Source organism: Chironomus tepperi, unplaced genomic scaffold, assembly GCF_022539635.2.
Source record: "Chironomus tepperi strain 1889 unplaced genomic scaffold, CSIRO-AGI_Ctep_v1 contig_354, whole genome shotgun sequence".
Taxonomy (NCBI): Eukaryota; Metazoa; Arthropoda; class Insecta; order Diptera; family Chironomidae; genus Chironomus; species Chironomus tepperi.
Window position 1 is genome coordinate 2,147,633 of NW_027226476.1, and position 26,397 is coordinate 2,174,029.

Below are 26,397 nucleotides of genomic sequence, written 5' to 3' on the forward strand. Positions count from 1 at the left end.
TACAATTTGTTTACTTCTCCTAATACTCTATGTACATTCCTCCACTCTGTTTACTTTTATGCACGCTCGCTTCCCTTTATTTCTCTTCTTTTTATGAAATTGTAAAAATGAAAAACGAGGAAGTGACATAATAATACTGTTGATGATAATAATAAAAATAAAAGAATAATGCGAAGATATTTCTTACATCATCAAAGTAAGCATAAGGAATTATTTTGATAGGGAAGTTGAATTACACGACGGAGACGCATTTTTGTGTAGTGTTCTGGATCTATTGTTGTTTGATGTATTGAGACAATTACGGAATAGTCTTAGTAAGCCTTGACATTAGCTTTATTTAATCATTGATTCACAAATTCCAATCAGATTGACAGAATCCCTGGCAAGTAAACATTTTATCGGTACCATAATATATGTAAGATCCATGATGCTGAACAGGAAAACTCAATTCCCATAAAACTCTTATCCGGTATCAATAAATAATAACGACTTGAAGAGAACGGCCCTTTGTTTTCATTCCCCAAAGAATTTATATCGAAAGAGAAGCCAAACTGAACAAAAAAGAAGATATCATGGATGTAAATGACAACATAATGCTGTAAATAAATGTTTATGGATATGATAAAGTAACAACAAAAAAGAAAGACATTGTAATTTCTTGTATATTATCAATCATTTTATTAAACTGTTTACATCTCTTCATTGTGTATCTTTCATTTGCAAATGAGAACAAAAATTTAAACCTTAGTTCCATTGGAAGAAGAAAAATAATTAAAATCAAAAAAGAGACAAAAATGATTCTTTTTAAACGTTTGTATTGAGAGGATCTTTCTTTTACTTGCTTTCATTCTTTAAAACTTATATAAAAAATTTTTTTATCCATTTTGATTATCACATGTTGGTTTTTGTTTTGATTCATATCATCATGAACGAACAAAAAGTTATTTGACATTAAATTTGTTACGGATATAATAATAATAATAATAATAATAATATATTAATTAATCAATAATAATAATGATAAATTTAATAAAAATAATTGTTATACAAAATTGTACATTCACGGTGATTTTGGCATTATCTATTGAGTTCGCGAAGTGCGTAAAGCAACATCGCCTGATTTTTTGCTTCCAGAATCATTAAATTAACATGTACCTTTTCGCTGTCGAGCAATTCAACGAGGATACTATCATAATCTTGCTTTGTAATGCGATCGGGAAAGCAACATGCTGTTTTGATGAATGTCTTTAAAGGACGGTCTAAGAGTTTATTGACTTCACCATAGTCATAGTCATCATGTCTAATTCCATAGATACATTGAATATAATTCCATATTGCACGTCGAAATTTAGATGTGTCGACATTTTGACGACCAGCAAGTGTCTTGTAAGTTAAATTATATGCAACACGAAATTTGTCATCTAATAAGAAGCCAACATCATTGTAGAGACGATTAACAAGTGAGTAACCATGATCATCCCATGAATAATCTTGAATACGAAACGTATGTGGAATATTCTCAGCTCCACGTCTCGCAAAATCTTGATATGCATAATTTGGATCGTCGGCATAGTGACTGATTGATGGAGACATATTTACAATTGCAACATCTGTGGGTGATGTTAATTGTGCTGCCTGTATTGAAGAAAGAAACTTCATGAAATACACATTTCCAAATACTTTTTTGTCTTTTGGACATACCTGAAGTTCAACATTTTTAAAGCGATTACTCAGTTCTGTTTCGCTACATTCCTTCTTCTTTTCTGATAAATCTTGCATACGCTTCATGAGCATTTCAATATTATCACTATTGACTCCATTCATCAATACTTGACTGTTGCTTTGTTGAAGAATTTTCTTATTTTCCTCTTGTTCCTTCATCATTTGATGCATCCGCTGCTGTTCGAGTTTTAAGCGTTGAATAAATGGTGGTGTTGTACTCGGCTTTATTTCAGGTTCCGGTTCTGATACAGTCGGTGATTCTGGTTCATTTTTAAGACTAGCATCCAATTCCTGATTGAGACCACATGAGAATACGAAAGATGAGAGTGAATGAAAATGAGACAGGATAACGATTGCATGGACAACTTCAGCTAATGACCAACTATTCGTTCCTTTTGTGAGACGTTCAATATGTTCTTTGGTCAATAGCCATGGACGATGTGCCAATATCTTATTAATATCATATATGGCACGAAGTTTCTGTGGAATGAATTCAAGTCCATTTAGCCATTTTGTATCACCACCTTCTGCTAAGAATTCCTTCTCATGTAAATTCACCAAATAATTGCATTTATTGCGTGCTGCTGCAATTATTGCTAAATAGTGACGTGTTGTGAATGGCAATGGACCATCATCGTACATCAAATACCGATGTGTCTTAATGTAATGCTCAAAATATTTCGGATGATATCGAATGACTTTTGTTACATGATCATATACATCTACATTATCCATTATCCACTGTTTATTATTGTAGCCAAACTGGAAAGACAAAAAGAGACAAAAGAAGTTATTAATTAGTGTCAAATTTTCATTGCCTTAGGTAGGCAGTAGGCACACATAATGATAGATTGAGACATTATAAATAAGATTTCAGCATGATTTAGCTGTTTTGATTAAATTAATTCAGATTCATTCAAGTTAATGATTGCTTAGACCAAAATGATAGCATAATAAGTCACTAATTAAGAGTCTTTTCATTCAAATTTGATCCATTTTTGGTTTTTCATTCCATCAAATGGGCGCGTTACACCGTAAATTATTCTAATCCTTGATGAATGTTATCTCATTAAGATTATTATTAAAGATTAATTGAATGAACACAGCATTTTACTTCTCGTTCTTTAATTACTCTCGCAACTAACTTGTTACAAATTGAAAATTTTGTAGCTATTCTCCCTCGCAAAATCTACTCTTTCATTATTTACGGATGGAATTATTTTTCACAGTAAAAATCTCATCTTTTATGCTACAGAAAATTACAGAATTAGGTAAATAAATTTATGTAAATTACATTAATTTATTAATATTGTTTCAAAGCCACTATCGTTGCTAAATTATAGAGTAAATATGTAAAATTTATTGTGAGAATTATGCGTCTCGCTTATTTATGCGTTTATTCTTTCATTGCCAACATATACAATGTATTCTTAAATTACACCAAGTTGAATAAAAACTCGGATAATGTTTAAAAAGCATGCTTTGTTTTAGTATCATAACGGTCATTTAAGATTTGAATTAAATTTTCATATATCATAGTTTTTTCCCCTTGTCAAAAAAATATTCAGTCAATCAGTAAACATAGAATCAATAGTAACAAAACTTGAAAGATTTAGCAAACTAAATGCCAAGCCTGCACCAAGAAGCTCTTAATTGAGGCAGCGTACAAAGCAAATAAAATAAATTGAATTAAATATGCTAAAAATTATGTTTGTGTAAGCTTTGAAGAGAATCTCTCGTACGGTCTATTGTTTACAATTGATCATCATCATATAGAGCATTTCTATTTTTATCGCACACATGAATGGGCATGGAAACAAACAATAGAAGGTATTAAGTCAATTAACAATTTCGTTCCAGTTTGATGGGCATATATATTCTTAATAGTAGTCTATAGCAGTGCCGGATTTTCATCGTAATAAATGACATTAAAAATTAATTAGATTAAATATAGCCTACTCCACTATCATTCGTTTACGCTTCCTTCTCTTAGCTTAACAATAAATCTTCATTTAATTTTAATACAAGCAATAAAGTACAATGTTTTCCGGCATTACAATATCGCGATCTTATGTTCCTTTATGCGTGAATCGTTTCTACCTAATTTCCATTCATTTTATGACAGTTTTTTTATTACTGTCAGAAAGATTTGATTGCACATAAAGTTTTTTTTAATCTATCTATCACGGTTTTGAAGTGAAAGAATCAATACAGTAGTAGACGACGAGCATACGATCTATCACACAATGTTCACGTTTTACGAACATGATCAATGTCAAAATACTTGTACACAAGTAAATGATAAAAATTAAAATTTTAAATGACTAGTCAAAAAGGTCTGGTTGCTATATACTATTCACATGACCCAATTTCACTCGCGACATCGCAGATAAAAATAAATTGTTTATCTTATCAAGTCCAATAATTGTAGAATATATTAAATTGGCATCTAGTTTATTTGCTGTGATCTAATTCTCTTCATGTGCGGTAAATGAAAAATTTTGTGCTTCAGTTTGTTATTTATACATAAAACTAGTTTATTTGAGTAATGGATTTGATACTTTTTCGATCATCTGCGATTGTTGCATTGCGAGATTCAGAAATTTTCCATTGTATAAATTTGTTAAGCTTTATTTATTTTAAATCATCAACTGTCAATTAATTTTCAAAATTTCACAATCAAGAAATTTTTGAAAATTTCAAAACCGTTACAAGGAGAAAATTTCGAAATGTGCTTTTCATTGCTTCAAAAAAATATTGATAAAGCTGTTTACAGCTTTCAAAGCAAATTTATCTCTATGTGAACATAAGAGCGAATTTTCACACGCACACGTCAAAGAGAAAAAGAAGAAAAATAGTTATTATTGAAAAAAAAAATCGACTTTAAAGTAGGTAAGTGCTTACGAGTAGTAATGGATAGTTCCTTTGATTTTGACAAAAAAAAGCATTAAAACTAAATGTCTCGCGTTTCAAATGACACGAATTATATAGAGAAATTAAGTAAAGCGATTAAGGCAATTTTCAATATTACTGACGTTTAATACTTAGTCACTTGGAAACACAGCTGTTTACAGCAATTTCAAGTATAAACTGTGCACACAATAAGAAGAGAAATGGCTACAAAAATCGCATACGAGGCGATAATTTTAGCCATCACGCATGTTTTTTTTTCTTTCTTTTTTTTGCAAGTATATAGCTAGCTGTGAAAAATACTTTTTTATTGTTTATGTCAACACACGTCGCTTAATTATTAGAGACTCGAACGACATCATACATACACGAAAAAATTGCCGTTTTTATCAGTCACTGGCAGCTAGATAAAAAAAAATATTATTTTGATAATGAAGAAATCAATGAACTCTAGCTAATTTCTCCTTCTTGTTTGCTCTTTGATATTAAAAAAGAAATTTTTTTCGTCGGCTGTTATTATCTCTGACGCTCGAACATCAACGCTATGCGTAGGTGCCTTCATTAAGATATTTTTGTAAGAAATATTGAGAGAAATTCTCAAGATTAATTTCGTCGTACGATTCATGACGAGATAGATATTTGATCAAAGTAACCGAATGCTATTCATTTAATTAGCGTAACTGATTACCGAATTATGATTCCATTGATAATTTATAATTACGATTACGTAAAAAAAAACTAAATTTAAATCATGCTGATTGTTATTTCTGACAATTCATTGCCTTTTTTATATAAAAATAAATATAAATTTATATATACAGCACATCATATATGTAGGCAATAAATACATTTATTTGATAATTGAAATAGCAATTGAGTTGAACTGAAAAATAACATTTTGATTAGAGTTGATTAAAGTCATCAATGTATGTATACATTTGGAATTGAATTTCTGATAAAAACATTGACCTCCGTCCAATTCTGTATATATTTTTTTTTATATTATTATTATTATTCTAGTTTACATACTATAATATCTGTCGTCTGGGAAGTGAATATACTATTTGCATCATCTGTGTGTCTGTCGATGTACGAATTATCAAAATAAATTGGGTTACATTATATATGTTCAGTTTTGTGTATGACTGATCAAATCATTATTATGACAATCGTAGTGGTGCGAATATATATAATTGAAAGAATTAATACGCTAGACTTTGTGGTCTCATATTTGTTTTTGTAATATTTTTTACCAATTCATTGTTAATTGACATTATCGGGATTATTTTGAACATTTATAAAGTTTCATAATAGAACTATCTGTTAGGAGCAATTATATAAACTAACAATTTAGATTACAAATGTCAGTGACATTAGATAAGATAACAAGATGAAAACCTATGATTTGTTTTCAATTCTTTTGAATTGTTTTTCAGTCAAGTGAGTGGAACAAGTTGTTACGTTATTGTCTCTGAGCAAGAAGTGCTTCACTGATTAGGTACTTTTCATCAGATAACAATTGAAGTAGCAATCGACAATGTTTTTAACAAGTTTGTCAAAGATTTTTTCAGGTTTAGGTTGATAAAATTGTGTTTCGAGAGTGCAAGGTGCTTATAAATCTAGGAACTGATAGCAGGTTATTTCAATTCAAGTAATTTCAGTTGAATTTATTATATTTAGGTTGATTCCCCCTTTAAAATTCAGGGAAAAAGCTATTTTTATTGTCTTATCTTTTAATTCTCAAAAGATTGGACACAAATAGTAAATTAATCATTTTCTTGTGATTTTAAACTGTATTCTATTATTGTTCTAGTTCTTATTATCTTGCAGGAACAAGAATTAGGCCAAGATTGCTCAAGATAATTGAAGATAAACATTTAATTACTCTGAATATTAAAAGACATCAAACCAATTAAAATCAAAGGTTTCCCGCTCAAATGAACACCCTATCCGATACAGTAAGCTAATAACCATTCATAAATTATTCGCAGCAATAGGTATTTTTAATTCACATAATTAATATTTCATTCTAGATGAAAAGAAATACTTCAACTCATTTCTCCTCTTTTCATTTGCAGCAATGATGCAATGCATGTAAGAAAAACACTTTTAAAGACAAATGATTAATTGTTTGCTTAGAGGAACAAGAAAGAAGAAAAAAAAAGCGCGAAAAAGTAATGTGATTCGCATTTAAAGGAATTTGTTTTCATGCCAACAGAGAAAAATCACAGAATAAGAAAAATCTGTGTAAATATACTTAAAATACCTGCACCATTTGTTCAAATATACTTTTCTGTTATTTGTGCATTTTTCATCGAGCATCACCAGATGCATAGTGTGACAAAAATAGTATCATCTAAAATCGGTACACCTCGAACTGATTTTACTTTTTCTCATGAAATTTTGCTCTCAATTTTCTTGTTTTCTTTTTATTATTGAACCTGAACAACCGAGCAAATGCATTTCAACTAGCCACGATGTCTCATCATCATCATCATCATCTTTATTTTTACTTCATGATTCAAAATAAAATGAAAAAAATTGCATTAGAATACACGCAACTGCATGTTCTTTGTTCATTTAACAGGAAATTTATAGATGTATCATGACCTAACAAGCACAAGCATTTAATTGCAAGTGATAAAGTTCCTTTGTTATAAAATGTGAGCGCAAAAACATAAAGAACGAATAAAAGTGTCGTCAATAAATGAAATGAGTGAATTTGCCATTTAAGTGGCAATAAACCTCGATTTTGTAATTATTCTTCTTATCAGCTCCTAGATTCTTCTACAATTAGAGACTATCATTATGTTAGAAAGCTTTAACTCATTATATATTGCATTTTATTTTGCACAATTGCACACTAGATTTTCATTGCAAATTACACACTTTTGTGTCATCATTAAAATGTCAAATGATTTTTATAATATTTTTTTTTTACTCGGTTTAAGAAAACATTTTTAATTTCAAATAAACTGTAAAGGAAAAATAAAAATAGACATGTTGAATATTGAAAAAAGAAATATATATACTCGTAGAGTTCATCGGCCGAGTAATGTATAATTTGTTGTTTCAAAAGTGGAGAAAAAATGAAATGCATGTTATGTTTGCTTTCAAAACTATCCGTAAATATTTAATACAGTTGATTATTTCATCATCATAATTTTTCGATTTAAACATTTCCAATGCTCGTGGTTCACATTCGTAGATATGTTTTCTTTTATGCTCTTTTTCATTTTACGAAATTATGTAGGTAAAATGATGGAAATGTTTTGAAATGTCTGATACAGGAAGATCCAGTGGCATGATATATGATTAGATAAGTCTACAGAATTTAAATAATTAAGTCATAAAAGTCGATACAACTCGTCAATCATTTATAAGCCATAGTAGTAAGTCAAAGTGAAAATGTGAGTGCATTTAATGCATAGCGAAATCACATGAAAAAAAGAAAATTTTACCGCTATACATAAATGGTGCAAATGCTATTAAAGACACCAACGTTATTGATTTCACTATGTTATTACATTGTCTAGCTCAATCTATATCCACGTTTATAATTTTATTTGTAATCTTATCGACATTCAGTTCATTTTATTGGCAACAATCTTGAAATCATTTACTTTATTTACTCAAATGTAATCGATTGAGGATTTGTCATCCAATACTTTATCTATGAATAATCATTATTGAAGTGTATTCATACAGTCTGACTTTGCAATTGATGTAGAAAGAAGAAATAACTATTGCTCATTGTCTCTATTTTTTGAATGATGCAATGTCTATTTAATCTTACATTAATCGTTCAATATAAAATAGTTGGAAAGCTATTTTCTCACTATTATCACACACAATAGCTTTTATTTTATCGTCTTAGTTTCTCCCTTTTTTATCGCTGATCAGATGATTGAGTAGCCATATTGCGAATAAAATTCTGTAATATTTACTCTTCCGAGTCGAGAGCAGCGATAAACAATAAATCTTAGGATATATAATGTAATAAAGTTATTGGCATTTGGCAAACGAGATGTATTTTTTGCAAGCTCGTCAGAATGTCTGTTTCATTCAAGTGTCCTTCATACTCGTTTCTCGTGCTCATTTAGTTCACAACAATTTTCACAATTGCTAGGATTTAGTTTTTATTTCTTTAAAATTTATTTGAAAGTTCAAAATTTTAAAAGCCGTTGAATTTTGACAATTTAAAATTTTGAGTCGTTAAATTTTGAAAATTAAAATTTATGAAAATTCGCTTTAAATTCCAACAAGTCGTTAATATTTTCTAACTATAAACTTGTTTACAAGTTAAAGTGGATCTGATTTTTTAAGCTTAATAAAGACTTTTATATACTTAATGTCATAGTAATATTGTTTTTGAAATATATACTAGAATTGTGTAGGAGAGGAGAGGATTTTTTATTATTTTTTGAAGCAAAAAATATCTTGAAATAATGACGATCGAAGATTTTATATTAAAGTACAAAAACAGCACGTCACACGATTAATATAAAAATCTTTAAAAATCCTTTTAAGTAAACTTGTTGTTTTGATGATTGTTATTGTATTTTTGAACTTTAATATTCATAAATTAATGAGTAATTTAGACAAGCTAGTGACAGAACTTAATTAAATTCCTTTTATGTGTCACATATGTATATGTGCACACCCTCGAAACCCTATCAACCTTATTTTTTTATTGATAATGGAACTTATGTTGACGAATATGTCATAAAATTTGTTTACTTGCTTAATTCATTTATTTTATTACTGTATTTAATACACAATACTCAGCACGTCTGGGATCTAAAAAAGTTGCGGACAGCGTTCAAGGATTCAAAAATAAATTAACTGCCATAATTTCTTTGTTATGACTAATTGTAATTCTTTTTTTATTTTATTTTTATTGAGATGATGATGTTGTAGACGAAACGGCCACAATTGAGCATGTATAATATACAGCTCATTGTTTAAAGAAAAAGTTGTACTCGCCCTTTTTTTAAAATAACACAATTCAGTGTCTTTAGTATTATGATGCAAATGGAAATAAAAAAAAAGTGTATATTGCAATTAAAAGTGCATGAAAAAGTAATAAAATAGCCTGGAAATTAACATCAGCCGTGTTCCGAAGTGATGCAATTTAAATACAGAGAGATTTATTTTAAACAATAAATGCTGTTGAATTCACTTTTACGGTTTCTAAATACGTTACTGAACAAGTCGATAAAATGCAAATGTAAAAAAAATAATGTAAACTGCACAGTATGATGCTAAATAGCTTGATTGTTGCCATTGCCATATTTATACTATTGAGTATTGAGTGTGCAAGCAACGCTCGTTGGGTCGCTTCAATAACGTCAATCAGAGTGATTTGAATTTGGTTTTAAGTTTCTTTAATTGGCAATGTCACGTGTTTCTATCTAACGCGCTCTGTGCCTCACTGTCTCTCAAAACTTTTTTTTTTATTCTTTTTATTAGCATTATTATGTGTTATTTACTTACATTATTGTGCTCATATTCAACATCGTAACAATCCACTATTGAATCCATATCGGTATGCATTTGGCTTGACAATCTTTATACTTTTTTTTTTTATTTTATTTATACTTGTATGAATTGTTCTATAGGAAAAGAAATGAAAGAAAAGGAGACACACGTTGTGGTTATTAATGAAGCTTATAAGACTTTTAAATTTATATACAATATCTTTTCCTCTCTCTTTTATTATAGATACAAGATTTTTTTATAGAATCAACAGCGAAACGTGTTCAGATGATGAGAAAAACAGACCAATTCGGCGTAAACAATTTTTTTTATTATTATTTTTGCCTCTTTTCGGTTCACTCGAATGGACGGCATGAAATTTAATCATTTTTGTTTTCAATGGCGAAAAGATAAATAAATTTATATATAGGTATAATATCCATATGGTACTCGTCACAAATTAATGGAACATTTCTCAAACTTGTTTCAAAACTTTTTATTGTATTAAGCACAAAACAAGTTCATGAGGAAGCGCCAAAACTAGGTATTAAATTTTTATAAAATTTTGAGGACATATTTAAATTTACATCTATGAGCGGCTTGCTAGTCACGTTTTAAAATGTCAATTAGTATAAATCAGGCATCAAAATATTCAAAAATTTCAGATGTTACTGCTAAACATCGATTTTTTGTCAACATCCAGTACGAATAAAAATACAAATTAAGAAACAGGGAAGAACAAGAATCGAAGAATCATCATAATCTTAATAATCGTCCATCCTACGCTTACTCATTCTCTTATAAAATTTATTCTTACTCGGGTGTGATAACTAAACAACACAAATAGCTTACAAATTTGGAATGCTGAAGAAATGCTTATTGAAAAAAAAAAATATGAGAGAGAACTTTAAAAGAAGATTGAGCCTTGAGCCTCCAATGAATGGAGATGATAAGAACAGAATAAACAGTTTTGTATTTCTTTTTTCTTGTTTGTGCAAAGACGAAAGCTGTTTCATAATTATTTACATGTACAGGTTTGTTCAAAAGTAATTAGAAACGTGATAAAAATAGTTTGTAAATATAATCATAGTCTATGTCTGATAACTTATCGTTTATTTTATTTTTTTCCATCCTTATCAGTAAATAATATTTTTTTATGTCAACGAATGTTGTCATTAATCGAGACGACGCATCTATTCTTGTTAAAAGCACATTATTTTCCTAGAAACTAAGTGTATTCACACATTTTTTTTCTTTACTCGGTTAAGTAACTGTTGTGGAGTTTCTCTTCTGTATACATAAACTGAATATGGTAAAATGTGTTTACATGCGGATGGATGAAACGCATTCTTATCGGGAAGATCAATGTAGGAAACTAGTTTGAAGTTTTAGATAAGAATATTTGAGGAAAAATTAATTTAAATATTTAACGTTATTTTGAAATTTAAATTTGATTATAAACTGAACATACATGAAGTCTGAATTACTGAACAAATATTCAAGTGAAGTTCAGACAAAACGAGCAACAAGCAATCATGAATTTGCAGAAATGCACGAACAAAAAAAGAAAAACAAATATTTTCTTCTTTTTTTATTTAAACAAAAAAGTCGCGCTTATAAAAATTTGATAAATGGTTCTAACGATTTATGCAAACATGTGTGCGAAGAGAAAAAGAGAAGAAACTAGAAGATATCCACAAAAGTTACGCAATTTTTGTTTTTTTTTTTTGAAGACATTGATCAGTGGAAAATTTTTCATTTACTAATGTACATTTTCAATGTCATTGGTTGTACACAAAAGAAGTTAAAGCTATCGAAAGCCGTAAAATCGCTGATCATCATACATCCATGATCGTAGAGCTAAGTTAAATTTACAGCGCGAAAACACATTCACACAGCCGCGCACTTGACAACAACTTTAGGTTTCTGATTTTTTATTTTTTTGGAGAGTCGTGAGAGAGTGAGTAAGTTAAAATATGTATATGCCGGTAATAAACAATTTTTTGTATGTGCTCACATGTGTTACAAAATTGGTATGAGAAGTAAATTAGGTGAAAAAAATATAATATATGGATGTTTTCATCAACGAGTATATTTTTGGGTAAATGAAGGCAAAAAATAAATTTTAGGATGTAAAAAATTTATCTAAAAATTGTATTAAGATTATTTTATAGCTTTTTCTCATCATCGTCATCGTCGTTGAATATAAAATTGTGTCGCCCTATTTCATTTTCAATTTTACAAAGCTTGCTGCGTATGGAAAAATTCAATTTTCCATCAGAAATCACATTACGGATGAAAAATCAAATTTAACTTACTTCGAGTTTCACGACGAACGAGAAATTTCTTTTTTTTTTGTATGTTCTGTTCACCGGCACAAGAATAGGATTTACTTGGTACACTATATTTAATATATTTAACTTTTTTTTACTCGAAAAATTTTCTTAATTTTTTTACGTTTCTTTTTTAAACTTCTTTTTAAACATATTAGTAATGAAGCGTTCACAGCACCATAAGTTCTTATTTTTATATCTATAGATATTTTATTTTTCTGTCACAACTTGCTTCTATTTTCACTGTTCCTTATTCAACAGCTAAACAGCGAATGACTTACTGAATAAAATGATGAGAAGTGAAATCGAAGAGAGCGAGTCACGAATTTTACGAACTGAGAGACTCGAAACTTTATATTGTATATAAAGCTAGCTTACATACACAGATACAAGTTTCATTAGCCGGAATAATCATATGGCTTTCGTGTATATAAGAATTTCTTTCACTTTCTTGATTGTGTTGATGTGGAACCTTTTTTCCCTTTTTATGAAAAGTGATCAATGATTCTTAATTTTCCCTTAAAATAAGTCTTTGTTTAAGCTTTTTGTACTTTTTTCAGTCTATTTTCAGGTATTAAATATTTTATGTCACTTAATATATGCTCTTTTCATAAACTTTAAAATTTCTTCTGGATCATAAAAATCATTTCAATGTCATTTATTAAAATCAATAATTTTTGCTAACTTCAATCAATTGTCGACTTTTTTCCTAAACCTCCATTCAATTCTACTTCTTTGTACTATAAGTAACAAGATTTTGTACTTTTTCAGGCTGTTCCTTGCTATTTAACTTTTAAAAAAACTTCTTCACTTTTTCAATAAATTTTACTCCACCAATTTTTTCCACCACAACGAATATGCTCTACGCTATGCGCAATGAACGAAAACTTGATAACTGTGGAACATATTCAACACCCAGCATGACATTAATTTTTTTTTCCTATTCACCATAATTCTCATGGGTGAAATTTGTTGCTTATTATCGTTAAGTTTTGTATTTCAATTTTTATTGCCTTATAAATTGACAATAATTTATCATGGTGATAATTTGACAGTTCCTTACTAATTGATTTTGTCTACTAAATGTGTTAAATATCATGTTTGATCATGAATTTTTGATGCCCTTAATTTGTCCTTATATATGCACATGTATATGCATGCTCTTTGTTTGTTAGCAAGTTTTTATAATTAAAACTGATTAATTCAGGTAATTTTAATTAATTTTTGGTACCTACATGAGCAACAGATACTCGTCCAAATTGATAAGATATTTGTGGACTACGTGATTGTTATCAAATGTATAACATGATCTTAAATTAGCTTGATGTTATATTTGACTTATCTTGTGCCCCAAAATAAAGATGATAAGCTTTCAGCAGTTTTTTATGGCTTGTTCTTTATGTATCTAGTGATTGTCTCTTTAAGTATATTTTTAGATAATTCTACACGACGATTTTTCTAACTTTCTAATTAAACAAACAAATTTGTACCGGCTGATAACATCCGACAATATTTGACTAATTAACAATGTTGGCAAGTTAATAAATTTAATTAATAAAATAATACTCACTTTTTCATCGCTTACTTTGTTGATATTTTCCATCAGGTAATTTCCACTTTCCAATGAAGTTCAAAATATTCCAGTTGGTTCAAAATTTTCAAATCCAATGAAATAAAGGAAAATTCAGGAAATAAATAAAAAGACATAGAACAATAAAAATGGCACCAACAAAAAAGAAAGCGGAAAAGAAGGGCAAGGTCCAAGCATTTTGTGCAAAATATCTCACAGTGGAATTTGTCAAGTCGCTGATATTTTCTCCTGAAAAATTATCATTTCTGACTTATTTCATTCTTTTCGCCGAGTTGGCATTAAATATATTAATAGTAGTAAAAGTTAAATACACTGAAATAGACTGGATAGCATATATGCAAGAATGTGAAGGATTTCTAAATGGAACACTGGATTATTCACAATTAAAAGGTTGGTATTTTTCATTCAAGAAGACAATAATTTGTCATACCTGCCTCATGATTTTACTGACTGTGAATTTATAATCTATTTATAGGAGAAACAGGGCCTCTTGTCTATCCATCGTTTTTTCTCTACATCTACTCACTACTCTATTTTATAACATCTCGTGGAAGTAATGTAAGACTTGCTCAGTACATATTCATTGCGATCTACTTGGTCCAATTATGGCTCGTTTTAAGGCTGTATTCAAAAACAAGGAAAATTCCTCCCTACGTCATTGTTCTCAGTGTGTTCACATCTTATCGAGTTCATTCTATATACTCATTGAGACTTTTCAATGATCCAGTAGCAGTCTTGTTCCTTTATATTGCCTTAAATCTCTTTATGGATCGAAAATGGACAATTGGAAGTATTATGTTCAGTTTAGCCGTTGGAATTAAAATGAACATATTACTTTTTGCGCCGGCAATTTTAATGCTGTATATCACATCCTTGGGCTACATAAAGACAATTATTCAGCTATCAGTTTGTGCAGCTGTACAATTAATTATTGGTGCTCCATTTTTATTGACATATCCAGTTGAATACATAAAAGGAAGCTTCGATTTAGGAAGAATTTTTGAGCATAAATGGACAGTCAACTATAGATTCTTAGACAGAGAAATGTTTGAGAATAGAATGTTCCATCTTGGATTATTAGTTGTGCATTTAATACTTATTAGTATCGTTGCTAAGCCATGTTACTTATTCTTTAAGAATTATGCAAGACTAAGAACATTACAAGCTCAATTTGAGCCACAAATTGCTGCAGAAAATCGAGAAATTGAGGAACTAGTCAGGAAGAAGATGAAAAAGGTCAAAAAGAATGTAGAGGAAGAGGAATTGTCACCAGAGCAAAAGAAATTTATTGAATCGTTTGAAAAAGGACTTAAAAATCAATTTGGCGATCAACAGCCAATGCCACAACCTAAAGAGGAAGAAGATCCAAAGAAAGTTGAAATTCATTTTGATCAATGTGTCCAACTTGCTCTCTTGCCAATATTCTTAATTAACTTCATTGGCGTTGTCTGCTCAAGATCTTTACATTATCAATTTTACATTTGGTACTTCCATTCACTGCCATATTTATCATGGTTTACAGAATATCATACAAGCTTTAAAATACTAATTTTATTCTTGATCGAATTCTGTTGGAATCAATATCCATCAACCAACTTTTCAAGTATTTTACTTCATATTTGTCATCTATTTCTTCTCGTTGGAATTATTCGTAAACTCTACAAGGAAGTACGATTAGCTAAACTAGCTACAAAGAAGGAGAACTAAAGTGTGTGTGCCTTAGAAAATTTTACCAAAATAAAGTGAAAAATAACGGTTAAATAATATTTGAAAATTATGTTCAATTATGACGTCACAAAGAAAAATCCAGAAAATTTTATAATAAAATTTTTATTACCTAAAATTAGTATGTATAAAAGCGTTTCATTCTCTGTATTTATGTTTATGGATATAGATAGTTTCTCTTACACAATTTCATGAGGAGGAACTAGTTGCAGGTTTTACTGAAAAGAATTTCAAAATTGATGTTCCATTCTTCTTCTGTTGGACTCTCTTAACATCATTATTATCAGACTTGTTCTCTATTGACTTTAACTTATCAACATTATCACTAAGATTTTCTATCGTCAACGGTGAGTGCTGACTTAGGCTTTTCTCAATTCCATTTCCTAATGACAATAACTTCTGTTTTCTCATTTTTGTCAACCAATCCACATTTTCCTTCTTTAATTTTCTTTGTGGCGATGCTAAATTTGTAAGATGAGGTGCTTCTTGTGGATCTAATACGTAATTTGGGAGATTTGTTGTTGGTGAATTTAGTACCGCTAAGCTTCGGTCCCTTTTCAGTGGAGATGCAAATTTGCGTAGAGGTTCTGGTGAGCATAAAATATTCAATTGTCTCTTAACAGGTGATGGTGAATGATTTTGGAAGTTTCTACTTTTTGGAGAGTCTAGTTCCTCTAAAATTGTTGTAAGTGAACGCGATCCATTTTGTCCATCAATTATTAAATCATTTTCATGATATGTCGCAGAACAGTCATTTGGACTAAATAGTCGTCGTCCGCGAGTCTCAAGATTTGGCCTTTTTATGTCACTTCTTTGATTGTCACTTTCGTTGTCACAAATCTCATGAAATGATCTTTTACGTCCTGTATTAATCGATATAACTGATGAATTGTCTTTAATTGTACTATTCATTGTTGTTGGAGTTGTTTCACTTTGTTCAATAAGTCTTTTTATTGATCTTGGCGTTGATTCCAATAATTTAAATTGTTGTTTTATTGGAAGTGGTTGTTTGACTTTATAAGATGGAAAATATTCCGGATTTAATTCAGCATTACCACGAAGAAGAACTTGTTCGTCTTTTGGTAATTCTTCTGGTCCAATTCGCCATATTTTGTGACATGCATCATCTGAACAAGTCACAATGCACATATTTCCTCCGTCTAAATTATTTTGATGATGACTCCATGCTACACTCGTGACTTCAAATGCATGACCAGCAAGAGAAGCTAAAGGAATTGGATTTTTTATATTCCATATGTATGCTTTCTCGTCACTACTTCCACTGAGCAAATAATCACCATCAGGACTCAAACATGTTTTGATATAGAATGATTTAATTTGTGCTCCTGTATAAACCATATATGGATCTTTTGAGAATGTTGAGATATTGTAACAATAAATGTTGCTGTCCATGCAACTAGCATAAAGTCGTGATCCGTCATCGTCCACAATCAAATTTGTAAAACCTTTTAAAGTCGACGAACCAGCATAAGGAAGATTATATTTGGAAATTGGTTCCTTTTTTAGTGTTGAATAGCATCTTCGAAGATCCCATGCCTTTACTGTTAATTAAAGATAATTATTAGTTATAAAAATAAGCAATATTGTGCAATTGTGTTACTTACTAAATCCGTCTCCAGGACCGCAAGAAATAAGTGTATTTTCGTCTTGAAACACAAGTCCGGTAACACTGGAATTAGTCACATTTGGAGGTAATTTAGGCGTCGTATTTCTAGCATTTCTTCGTCGACTGGATGGAGTTGCTGGCCCTGTATTACTCCCAAAATGAGCATTTTGAATTCTATTTTCAATGTTTGATGTCGAATGTTGAATAATTTCATGATTTGTCCTTGTATCCCAAATAATAATATTGCCATCTCGTCCACCGGTCGCAAATATATTGCAGTTATTTTTTGGGAAGGTTGCAACCTTCACTGATCTTGAATGTCCATTAAATTCACGTATGCTTGTCAATTTTGATGTACTAACATCCCAAAGACGTGCTGTATGATCGCCAGATGCAGATATAAGTTTTAAATGATGTGGCATCCATGCGATATCAAATACTGCATTAAAATGACATTGATCGCCTTCCAGTGACAACTCTTCATTAATAGTTTTCTTAACAAATGTGTTTTGTAAGGCAATCCTTCCATCTTCATTGGCTATTGCTAATATATGATTATAATTTTCAAGTGTTGCAAACTTAGCAGCAAAAATTGGTGGATCAGAATTAAGTTCGCCAACTCCTGATGCATTTATGCCTCTCCAATTGTCCCATGGCCTCACCATTAGCCGGGAAAGTGAGTTATCGTACGAATTCTCGTAATCTGTGGAAGAAGAAAACAAGGCGGGAAATTTTACGTCTCAATATTTTTTGTAATTTTTAACATTTTCACAATTAATTAACTAAATCCTTCAATACTCACATTTTCCATATTGTCTGTTTGTTAATCTTATCACTGAATTAATTATTTTACCCATTTCAAACTATTTTTACTTATATTTATTTCTAATTTTAGACGTTAAATCAGCAAGTTTAAAAGAATTGTTATCAGAGCAAAACAATACAAATGTTTTCAAAATTCAAATCGACCGTTGACTATGATCTTTTTTTCACAACTAAATAACTTAATTATGCTTACCAATGATTACTATTGGCAGGTAAATGATAGTTTGTAATCTTTAAAATATTAAATTGTCTTGTTATTTAAAAGTTGATTAAAAATTTATGTTTTGATCTACATGGAATGTTTTATCTACATGTCGAGGTCTACTGTAAATATGCTGTGTACGGCAGTAACTAATTCCTTCATTGACCAAGGCGCATATCTGTAAATCTTTAACTAGGATACAGTAAATTTGTTGAAAATATAAATTTTCTGATCACAGTATACATAGATTTAGAAAATTTCAAAAAATATTAATCCAGACTGTAATCAACGAAGACAATCCCTAAAGTGGACATAGTGAACCTAATACCGTCGTTTTTGTGGATTAGTTGACTAAAAATTAAAAATGGTTCTCTTAAAATTTTTATTTTCGGTTTTTCTAGCTAATTTCTGTTTAGGTGTGTGTTTTATGATATTTATAATAGTTAATTTAATTAACAGAATCACAGTTTATCGAAATATGTTGCTCGCATGCCGATTAAGGCACGGAAATAGTGATAAAATTGCAATATGTATACTGCGAAGATTATTATTATTTTTTTCATCTCATAAAAATCAGATAACGCATAATCTGTGATTTGCAAATTTATTAAAATACTTCCATTACAATGTTGAAACATTGTGATTATATAAAAAGATACAATGAATAGCTAATGATTAATGCTAAAAACTTGTACGATTTACAGCTAGCATCGAACATGATCCAGGAATTCTTTTAAAAGAATCGCTAGACACTAAACATTCAGACCACAAATATAACAATGGAGAGATAGTCATAAGAAATTCAATAGATGCAACTCCAAGGTAAATATCAAATTTCATTATTCATTTAGCTTATTCCTAGAAATTCCTTAACATAGTCATAATAAATGCCATTAGATTAGATATGTATTAGAACTAATTTTAATATCCCTTATTGCTAACAAATTTGAAAAAAGAACGAGACATAACAAATCAAAGCGAAGAATGAAAATGAAGAAAAAGAGGTAACACAAATAATAAGGATTTACTTTATTTATCTGTTGTGCTTATTTTTGATTTATTTACAATATTAAATTTTATTTAATTTATTTTAATGTACACATTTCTCACACTCACAAATACTTTTTTAATTAATTCACTTACTTTTCCATGAACAGATTTAAATGCCATGTATGCGAGAGTTCCGAATGCAAAAATAACACATCGCTTGGAGATTACGTTTGTGAAAATGCCATAACTTGTTGGAAATCGACAGTCAGAGATAGTAGTGGCAATGAAAGAGTCTCACGAGGATGTACGACAAAGTTTGAACATTTGCCCTTATATTGTAGTCAAAAAGATATTAATTCCGGACCGAAGAAGCGCGATGCAAGTACCTTAAGTGGACTAGGAACGTACAATATCGAATGCTGTACAGGTGATTTCTGCAATAATGGAAGCTTTCCATCATTACCGCAATTTAAAACCGAAGTTACTACCGATACAACAAATGACGACATGCTTAAATTAGGCTTAGCAATATTCGGACCAGTATTTATCGTTGGATTATTCGCATTAGCAATCATTTTGTGTATGAGACGTAATCATAAACGTAGACTAATTGATGCTCGTAATCAACAAGACTCCGATATTTACTATGCGAGTGATGATTTGTTGAAACGATCACATGCTTGTGGAGACAGCACACTTCGCGTAAGTCTACTTATTTTCATTTTTCTGTTACTTAATGTGCTAATTAATCTCATTTAAAGATTTTTACTGAACGACAAAAATTCATTTCATTTCAGTTCAGATTTTTAAATTTAAAAAGATCGTTAAATTTTGATTTATAACAGTTCGTTATACCTTCAAATTTTCAAGAAACTTTTAATGGCTATTTTCACTTGAAGAAATTTTTTATGGTCAAAATTCCATAAAAGTACATTTTGTTATAATCTCTTGAATAGTAATTTAATTGGAATTAAAAATTTATTAACTTCGATTACAGGAATACTTTGATCAATCGATTACATCGGGTTCGGGAAGTGGATTGCCTCTGTTGATTCAGAGAACGTTAGCTCGACAAGTGACACTGGCAGAATGTATCGGTAGAGGACGATATGGTGAAGTCTGGAGAGCAATTTGGCATGGCGAAAATGTAGCAGTAAAAATATTCTTCAGTCGCGATGAAGAATCATGGAAACGGGAAACGGAAATTTACTCAACAGTTCTTTTGAGACACGAAAATATTCTTGGATATATTGGTTCAGATATGACTTCAAGAAATTCATGCACACAGCTTTGGTTAATTACGCATTATTATCAACTCGGATCATTATTTGATCATCTTAATCGTACGGCATTAACACATCACCAAATGATGACGATTTGCTTATCAATCTCATCAGGTTTAGTTCATCTACATACAGAAATTTTCGGTAAACAAGGAAAACCGGCTATTGCTCATCGGGATTTGAAATCAAAGAACATTTTGGTCAAAATGAATGGACAATGCGTTATTGCTGACATGGGTAAGCATCACATAACATTACCTAAATTACTTTTTAATCCATATGTAAAATTTTGGATATAATTTAATCCATGTGTATTATTTTAAATTTTGAAAATCCGTTAAATTTTAAAATTTATTTTACAGGTTTGGCAGTTACTCATACACAAAAGGACGGAAAGATTGACATTGGAAATAATCCAAAAGTTGGTACAAAAAGATATATGGCTCCGGAAGTTTTGGATGAAAGGTAAGAATAAGCAATAAGCTTGAAAAATCAATTATTCTGAAAGTATAATTTTTTTTCTAGTATTAATATGGAATGCTTCGAATCATTACGCCGTGGCGATATTTATGCACTTGGCCTTGTATATTGGGAAGTGTGTAGACGTACTTTAAGTAATGGAATCGCAGAAGAATATAAAGTGCCGTATTATGACGTCGTTCCTTCAGATCCATCATTCGAAGAAATGCGCAAAGTCGTTTGCGTTGATAGCTTTAGACCATCAATTCCAAACAGATGGACTTCAGATCCTTTACTAAATGGTATGTCAAAACTCATGAAAGAATGCTGGCATCACAATCCAAATGTCCGATTACCGGCATTAAGAATAAAGAAGTCACTATATAAAATGGCTTCAAATGACGAGAACGTCAAACTTACGTATAATGGTGAGATTTGTGTTTAATTAATTAATTTATTAAACATCTGACTGGCTCATTCAATCATTCATTTGTCACGATACATCATTAATTTACATTACGTATTTAGATTAAGAGATTTAAATTTTTTAGAGATCGAATATTTTTAATCGTAGTAACTCTTTTTGACTACCTAAATTAAATTAAATTTTTTTATTTAATTAGTGCAATGATTTTATTAAAAGATCCAAAAGTGCAGCTTCCTATATTTTTTCAAAAAAAATGTGTCTTTTGGTGGAAAACTCAAGAGAAAAACACCAAACTATTGAAAATTGAAAAGTGTCTTTTTTATAAGTGCTAATAACAATATTTTTAAAAATATTGACAATGATATTGCCGTAAATTTTAACAGAATTTTATCTGACATTCTATCAGAGATAAGAAATCAACTTTAAAATCGGAAAGTATGTGGAAATAAGTATTAATTAAGGGAACACATTTTCTTTAAATAGAACTGATGATTAACGCGCATTATTGACATACTTGAGACGTTTTAAATACCCACTTGATGAATCGTGCTTCTATTTTTGGAACTGTTCATTAGTACAAAGTTTATTTTCGTTCAGTTCATTTTGAATTGTTGAAAACCGCTAAAATTGAATTACAAAAATTCGTTGATATTTGAATTCCAAAAATCCGTTAAAAAGCAGCTAAAATTTTCAGTTTAGAAAAAAGCTAAAATTTTAAGTACAAGTTATAAAATTGTAATAAATCTTCAATATTTGACAGCATGATAAAACTAATTCCACATAATCCTTTCCGATGTTGATTAAGACTCTTTGCCTTCATTGCCATTAAATGTTATATTAGATGGAAAATACTTTAATTTGTGCCATTTTCGAACCTTTCGAATTATTCTTGTTACTAAATTGCTCACTCATTTATTCCCAGTTATTATATTGTTTTATGTTTAATTGGACTTAATTCTTCCTCGTTCAAATAATCAAAAAAATATATATTTTAATTTCCTTTTTGTTGTAAATATAACAAATATTTTATTTAAATCTATGATGGAACCTTCAAAAGAAACGTCAAGTACATTAATAATTTTAATTTTATACATAAATTATGTTTTTAAGAGGAAAATTAACATTAAGTTATATTAAAGGAAATTAATTAAACTGATAGAATTGCACTAAGGCCTTAGATATTATTGAAACAGATAATAAGTAAAAGGATTATTTGATGTAGTTAAAATTTTTTAATAAGTTTAAGGATGTTCACTATTGAACATCAAAATAATTAAGTGATGGATGTATTAAAATTTATTTAGCATAAATAACGGTCTTTTAAAATTTAAATTTTTTGCTGGAAAATTAAAAATCCTTCCAGTGAATATATTTAAATTTTAGAAAATCGTTATTTATTGCAAAAAACCTTCAATAAAAAATTTGAATTAGATAAAACAATCGAAATTAAGAAATGTTTTATTTTTTAAAACAAATTCAATACAATTTTTAAGATTTAAAATTACAAATTAAGAATGAAAAGAGAGAAGAAAAATATATTATTTGTGTTTAATTGTAAAAAAAAATATGATTAGAACAATGGAATAAAAATATTTTAATAATCATAATAACAATAAACAAATTTTTTAATAATAAATGAAATTAACAATTTACAGAATGATTAGATGTGGAATACAAAATCACAATGATTGATCTAGATGATGAAAAAAATCACTAATAAAAAAAGTATTTAGACTCTTTGGGGTGAAGATGTTGTAACTGATTCGGTAACATCTGATGATCCGTAGCTTAAATGTGATGGTGAATTGCCCATGACTCTATTGTTTAGAAAAACGTCGGCAATGTACACTAAAAAGACATGAATAATAACAAAAAGTTGATTAGTTGAATGATAAGGCATGCAATTTCAATGAAATTAGTTCATAGGAAGTAAAAAATCATCAGAATATCAACTTACCAGGCTGAGGCAATGTGTAATCCTCAATAATCGGCAATGGCTTTGTCGTGCATTTCTTAATCGGACTCATAAATCCAAAAAGTGTCAATGAAAGTAGCAGCGACATTCCCGTAAATATCGTTCTAAAGCTCCATTTATTTCCATCACGGAAATATGATATTCCAGTTAATACTATTAGAAGAAATACGACAGAGAATTTCGTCATTGTCACCGCTGTCGAATGAATTTTTCCACCACCTTGACTTATCATATGAGATGGTCCGTAAGCGAAATAAAGATTATGCTTGTCATTGAAATTCTTCATTATTAGATACAAAAGAGCAAACGGTGTAATTAAAGGACATGCTACAGAATAAAATACGGCCATTGTGAAGACTAATAGTTGCCAAGAATAATGAATACCAAATGGAAATTCTATGACAATTGATTTTCTAATAAACGGCGTTTCAGCTTCACTCCTTGATGTCATTAATCGATAAATGTAGACGATTAAGTCTGGAAATCTCATTAATTCTAATGACGTTCCAATAAACGCCATGGTAATTATATAATTAACAAAGAAAGCTCCTCGATCAGGCAAAAAGACACATTCAAATCGATAAGTCTCATTCGTGTTTGCTCCTTTAAAGCTCCACTCGATAAAAGCTGAAGCTGATGCAAGCCCCAAACTGGGCAAAATTAAAATCATGAATAATAAATATCCAAAAGTTTTTGTCATTACAACATAATTGTAATCAGAACGTGTAAAATGATTTAACCACGTTTCACTAAATGACACGATGACAGGCATAAGAGCAGTAAATGACCAAAGCAATAAAGTTGGTAGAAATTCAGTCACTAAAGCGGATTGTGAGGTAAGATTATCAATTATCTCATTCTTTGATGCCATTGATCGTAAAATTCCAACAAGATAAGCAGGCGTTGTGAATAAAAACAGGAACAAGAATAGAATTGCATTTACAATAATCCATCTCAAATACCATTTTGCAGTATTTGGTGTCAAATTTTCCCAAAAAATATCACTAGGCAATGGTGAATAACTTAATTTCCAATCTTTGACAGCCGTCGGTTTAAAGTGAACAATCACTTGCTTTGCAGCTCCAGTCGATGATACACTAATAAAGGCAATTCCTAATGCATCATTTAAGGCAATAGCTCGAAGTCTTGCAACTTCACCACACAATCTCTGCTCTTCTGCTTTATAAAATTCTAAAGCTTCTACTGTATTACATGTAAAGCAATTTGGTTTGACCTTTATTGATCCTCGATGCTGTTCACAATAAATTCTTGCCTCAATTACTTTCTCATATTCTTGGGCCACTTCTGTCAATTTTTTTACGTTATAAGCAAGCTGTATGTCACGAATTTCAATGTCCGGAAAGAGTTGTTGCAAATAGTTTTGAATGATTTGTCTGTTGCAGTCTGGTTTTGAAATTCCAACAGCCATAATTGTTCGTGTTGGCGCAACTTTGAAAGCATTTCTCCCACTTGATCGACGCATGACTAACACAACAAGTGGTACGAAAAGTATTGCGAAAATTGTATGAACCCACAAAAGTTTTGATTCTGGGTCGAGATTAGCAATTGTTGTGTGCGAGAAGGAATTGACATCTCCTGATAAATTACCTTGAAAATTAATAGGTAATATGATAACAATTGATACAAATGAAATAATTCCCATAACGACAATCAAATGCTGTTGAAATGATAAATAATGTACAGCATCTGGACCGGAATGTTTAAGAATTTGATCCTTTCGAAGTTTCCATGTCGCAATAATCCATGAAAAGAATCCCGTGTCTTTTACTGAAGGTTGTCTTGATATTCTTATAGCTGCTTGTTCATTCGTCTCCATATCAAAATTCGGATCATGATTCGAGTTCATTTCATTACTTAAACTATTCAGTATTTCTGAATTATTGCCATGAGCATAAAAGATTTGAGTCCATCTTTTTCCCGACAGACTATTTACTAAGCCTAATCTATGAAAATCCCATGCTTGTTGTCTTAACAATGTAAATAAAAGTATGAGGATGATCCAAACAATAACTGCAAAAAAAAAGTATTTTTTTGTTTTAATTCTTGGTAGTTCCAAAAAAACTAACTGTTGTCTATTTACCATTTAAAATCAACGTTTGTGGTATTCCTTCATATATACTTGTTATAATGGTTGTTTTATTGCTATTTGGAATTTGAGAGCACACTGTATTATTTCCTGATCCGAAAAATGAATTGATAGTCGACTGAAATCGATAAAAAAAATAAATAAAGGATGATTAACTGAACACTGAGCATAATTAGATACAAAGGAACAGATAAGATTGTAATAAATGGGTGCGAAACAGCTGACAACGAAAACAAAAATTAATAATCGATCGATTTTCTTTTCTTTCATTTTCTACACATATTAAATCACATACTGTGCATAAATAATAATAACAATAAGAGCTGCTAGTTGCTAGATACACAATTGAAAAGAGAGATTGCAAAATTTTGAATATTATTTTTTTTTCTTTCAAAAATGAATTGAATACTTTTTCGATTAAATCACAGTTAAGGCTATAGGTGACGTCATATATGCATGATAGATTTTGTAAATAATTAGCCAATGGTGACGGCAAAAATTCTGTGTGATTTATCTGTACATTATTAATGCGATTTTTTTCCTTTTTTTTGTTGTCGACTGATTTTATAACTTATATTACACATTTCAGACATGAAACTTACCATTTTGCTTGTTACATGGATTATAAATCTAATGAGTATAAAATTAGAAATAATTATAAAGTCTAAATGTTTAATTTAACTAATTTTTTAAGACTTTCAAGACAAATATCGTCTTTCTCACTCAAAAAAGAAATTCGTAAT

The 26,397-nt window shown here is 29.9% G+C and overlaps 5 protein-coding genes across 6 annotated transcripts; 2 read left to right on the forward strand and 3 right to left on the reverse strand.

Moving 5' to 3' along the window:
• Nucleotides 1–644: 644 nt before the first annotated feature.
• LOC139094611 (sestrin homolog) lies at nucleotides 645–12,823 on the reverse strand. Of its 2 annotated transcripts, XM_070645732.1 has the most exons (4): nucleotides 12,429–12,823; nucleotides 10,129–10,247; nucleotides 1,702–2,484; nucleotides 645–1,635 (listed from the first exon to the last, which is right to left on the reverse strand). In XM_070645732.1, the coding sequence occupies exons 2-4, from the start codon at nucleotides 10,186–10,188 to the stop codon at nucleotides 1,078–1,080; spliced, it is 1,401 nt and encodes a 466-aa protein (XP_070501833.1). In that variant the 5' UTR covers nucleotides 10,189–10,247; nucleotides 12,429–12,823; the 3' UTR covers nucleotides 645–1,077. The 2 variants fall into 2 exon arrangements, with proteins under 2 accessions (XP_070501833.1, XP_070501834.1); XM_070645733.1 differs by lacking the exon at nucleotides 10,129–10,247 and having other exon boundaries at nucleotides 12,429–12,822.
• Nucleotides 12,824–14,080: 1,257 nt separating this feature from the next.
• Alg3 (Alg3, alpha-1,3- mannosyltransferase) lies at nucleotides 14,081–15,881 on the forward strand. Its single transcript, XM_070645778.1, has 2 exons — nucleotides 14,081–14,424; nucleotides 14,510–15,881. Exons 1-2 carry the CDS (start codon nucleotides 14,163–14,165, stop codon nucleotides 15,739–15,741), a joined length of 1,494 nt encoding a protein of 497 aa, XP_070501879.1. The 5' UTR covers nucleotides 14,081–14,162; the 3' UTR covers nucleotides 15,742–15,881.
• l(2)dtl (WD40 domain-containing protein denticleless) lies at nucleotides 15,857–18,325 on the reverse strand. Its single transcript, XM_070645777.1, has 3 exons — nucleotides 18,189–18,325; nucleotides 17,385–18,089; nucleotides 15,857–17,321 (listed from the first exon to the last, which is right to left on the reverse strand). Exons 1-3 carry the CDS (start codon nucleotides 18,241–18,243, stop codon nucleotides 15,949–15,951), a joined length of 2,133 nt encoding a protein of 710 aa, XP_070501878.1. The 5' UTR covers nucleotides 18,244–18,325; the 3' UTR covers nucleotides 15,857–15,948.
• A 428-nt stretch (nucleotides 18,326–18,753) lies between these two features.
• Nucleotides 18,754–23,018, forward strand: sax (type I BMP receptor saxophone). Its single transcript, XM_070645455.1, has 6 exons — nucleotides 18,754–18,829; nucleotides 19,118–19,235; nucleotides 19,571–20,105; nucleotides 20,401–20,923; nucleotides 21,049–21,151; nucleotides 21,212–23,018. Exons 1-6 carry the CDS (start codon nucleotides 18,778–18,780, stop codon nucleotides 21,588–21,590), a joined length of 1,710 nt encoding a protein of 569 aa, XP_070501556.1. The 5' UTR covers nucleotides 18,754–18,777; the 3' UTR covers nucleotides 21,591–23,018.
• Nucleotides 23,019–23,142: 124 nt separating this feature from the next.
• Tmem63 (transmembrane protein 63) lies at nucleotides 23,143–26,384 on the reverse strand. Its single transcript, XM_070645454.1, has 4 exons — nucleotides 26,257–26,384; nucleotides 25,649–25,772; nucleotides 23,530–25,578; nucleotides 23,143–23,420 (listed from the first exon to the last, which is right to left on the reverse strand). The coding sequence occupies exons 1-4, from the start codon at nucleotides 26,257–26,259 to the stop codon at nucleotides 23,302–23,304; spliced, it is 2,295 nt and encodes a 764-aa protein (XP_070501555.1). The 5' UTR covers nucleotides 26,260–26,384; the 3' UTR covers nucleotides 23,143–23,301.
• Between the last annotated feature and the right edge of the window lie 13 nt (nucleotides 26,385–26,397).

What these genes read in the sequence shown, in the direction of transcription:
- LOC139094611 (XM_070645732.1), bottom strand. Translation starts at nt 10,188, where the DNA reads ATGCATACCGATATGGATTCAATAGTGGATTGTTACGATGTTGAATAT. An exon ending in TTGAATATGAGCACAATAAT is followed by an intron (nt 2,485 to 10,128) that starts GTAAGTAAATAA and finishes TTGTCTTTCCAG; the next exon opens with TTTGGCTACAATAATAAACA. An exon ending in TTAAAAATGTTGAACTTCAG is followed by an intron (nt 1,636 to 1,701) that starts GTATGTCCAAAA and finishes TCTTCAATACAG; the next exon opens with GCAGCACAATTAACATCACC.
- sax (XM_070645455.1), top strand. Translation starts at nt 18,778, where the DNA reads ATGGTTCTCTTAAAATTTTTATTTTCGGTTTTTCTAGCTAATTTCTGT. An exon ending in TCTAGCTAATTTCTGTTTAG is followed by an intron (nt 18,830 to 19,117) that starts GTGTGTGTTTTA and finishes TACGATTTACAG; the next exon opens with CTAGCATCGAACATGATCCA. An exon ending in GTGGAGACAGCACACTTCGC is followed by an intron (nt 20,106 to 20,400) that starts GTAAGTCTACTT and finishes CTTCGATTACAG; the next exon opens with GAATACTTTGATCAATCGAT.
- Alg3 (XM_070645778.1), top strand. Translation starts at nt 14,163, where the DNA reads ATGGCACCAACAAAAAAGAAAGCGGAAAAGAAGGGCAAGGTCCAAGCA. An exon ending in GGATTATTCACAATTAAAAG is followed by an intron (nt 14,425 to 14,509) that starts GTTGGTATTTTT and finishes ATCTATTTATAG; the next exon opens with GAGAAACAGGGCCTCTTGTC.
- Tmem63 (XM_070645454.1), bottom strand. An exon ending in ACAAACGTTGATTTTAAATG is followed by an intron (nt 25,579 to 25,648) that starts GTAAATAGACAA and finishes TTTTTTTTGCAG; the next exon opens with TTATTGTTTGGATCATCCTC. An exon ending in TTACACATTGCCTCAGCCTG is followed by an intron (nt 23,421 to 23,529) that starts GTAAGTTGATAT and finishes ATGTCTTTTTAG; the next exon opens with TGTACATTGCCGACGTTTTT.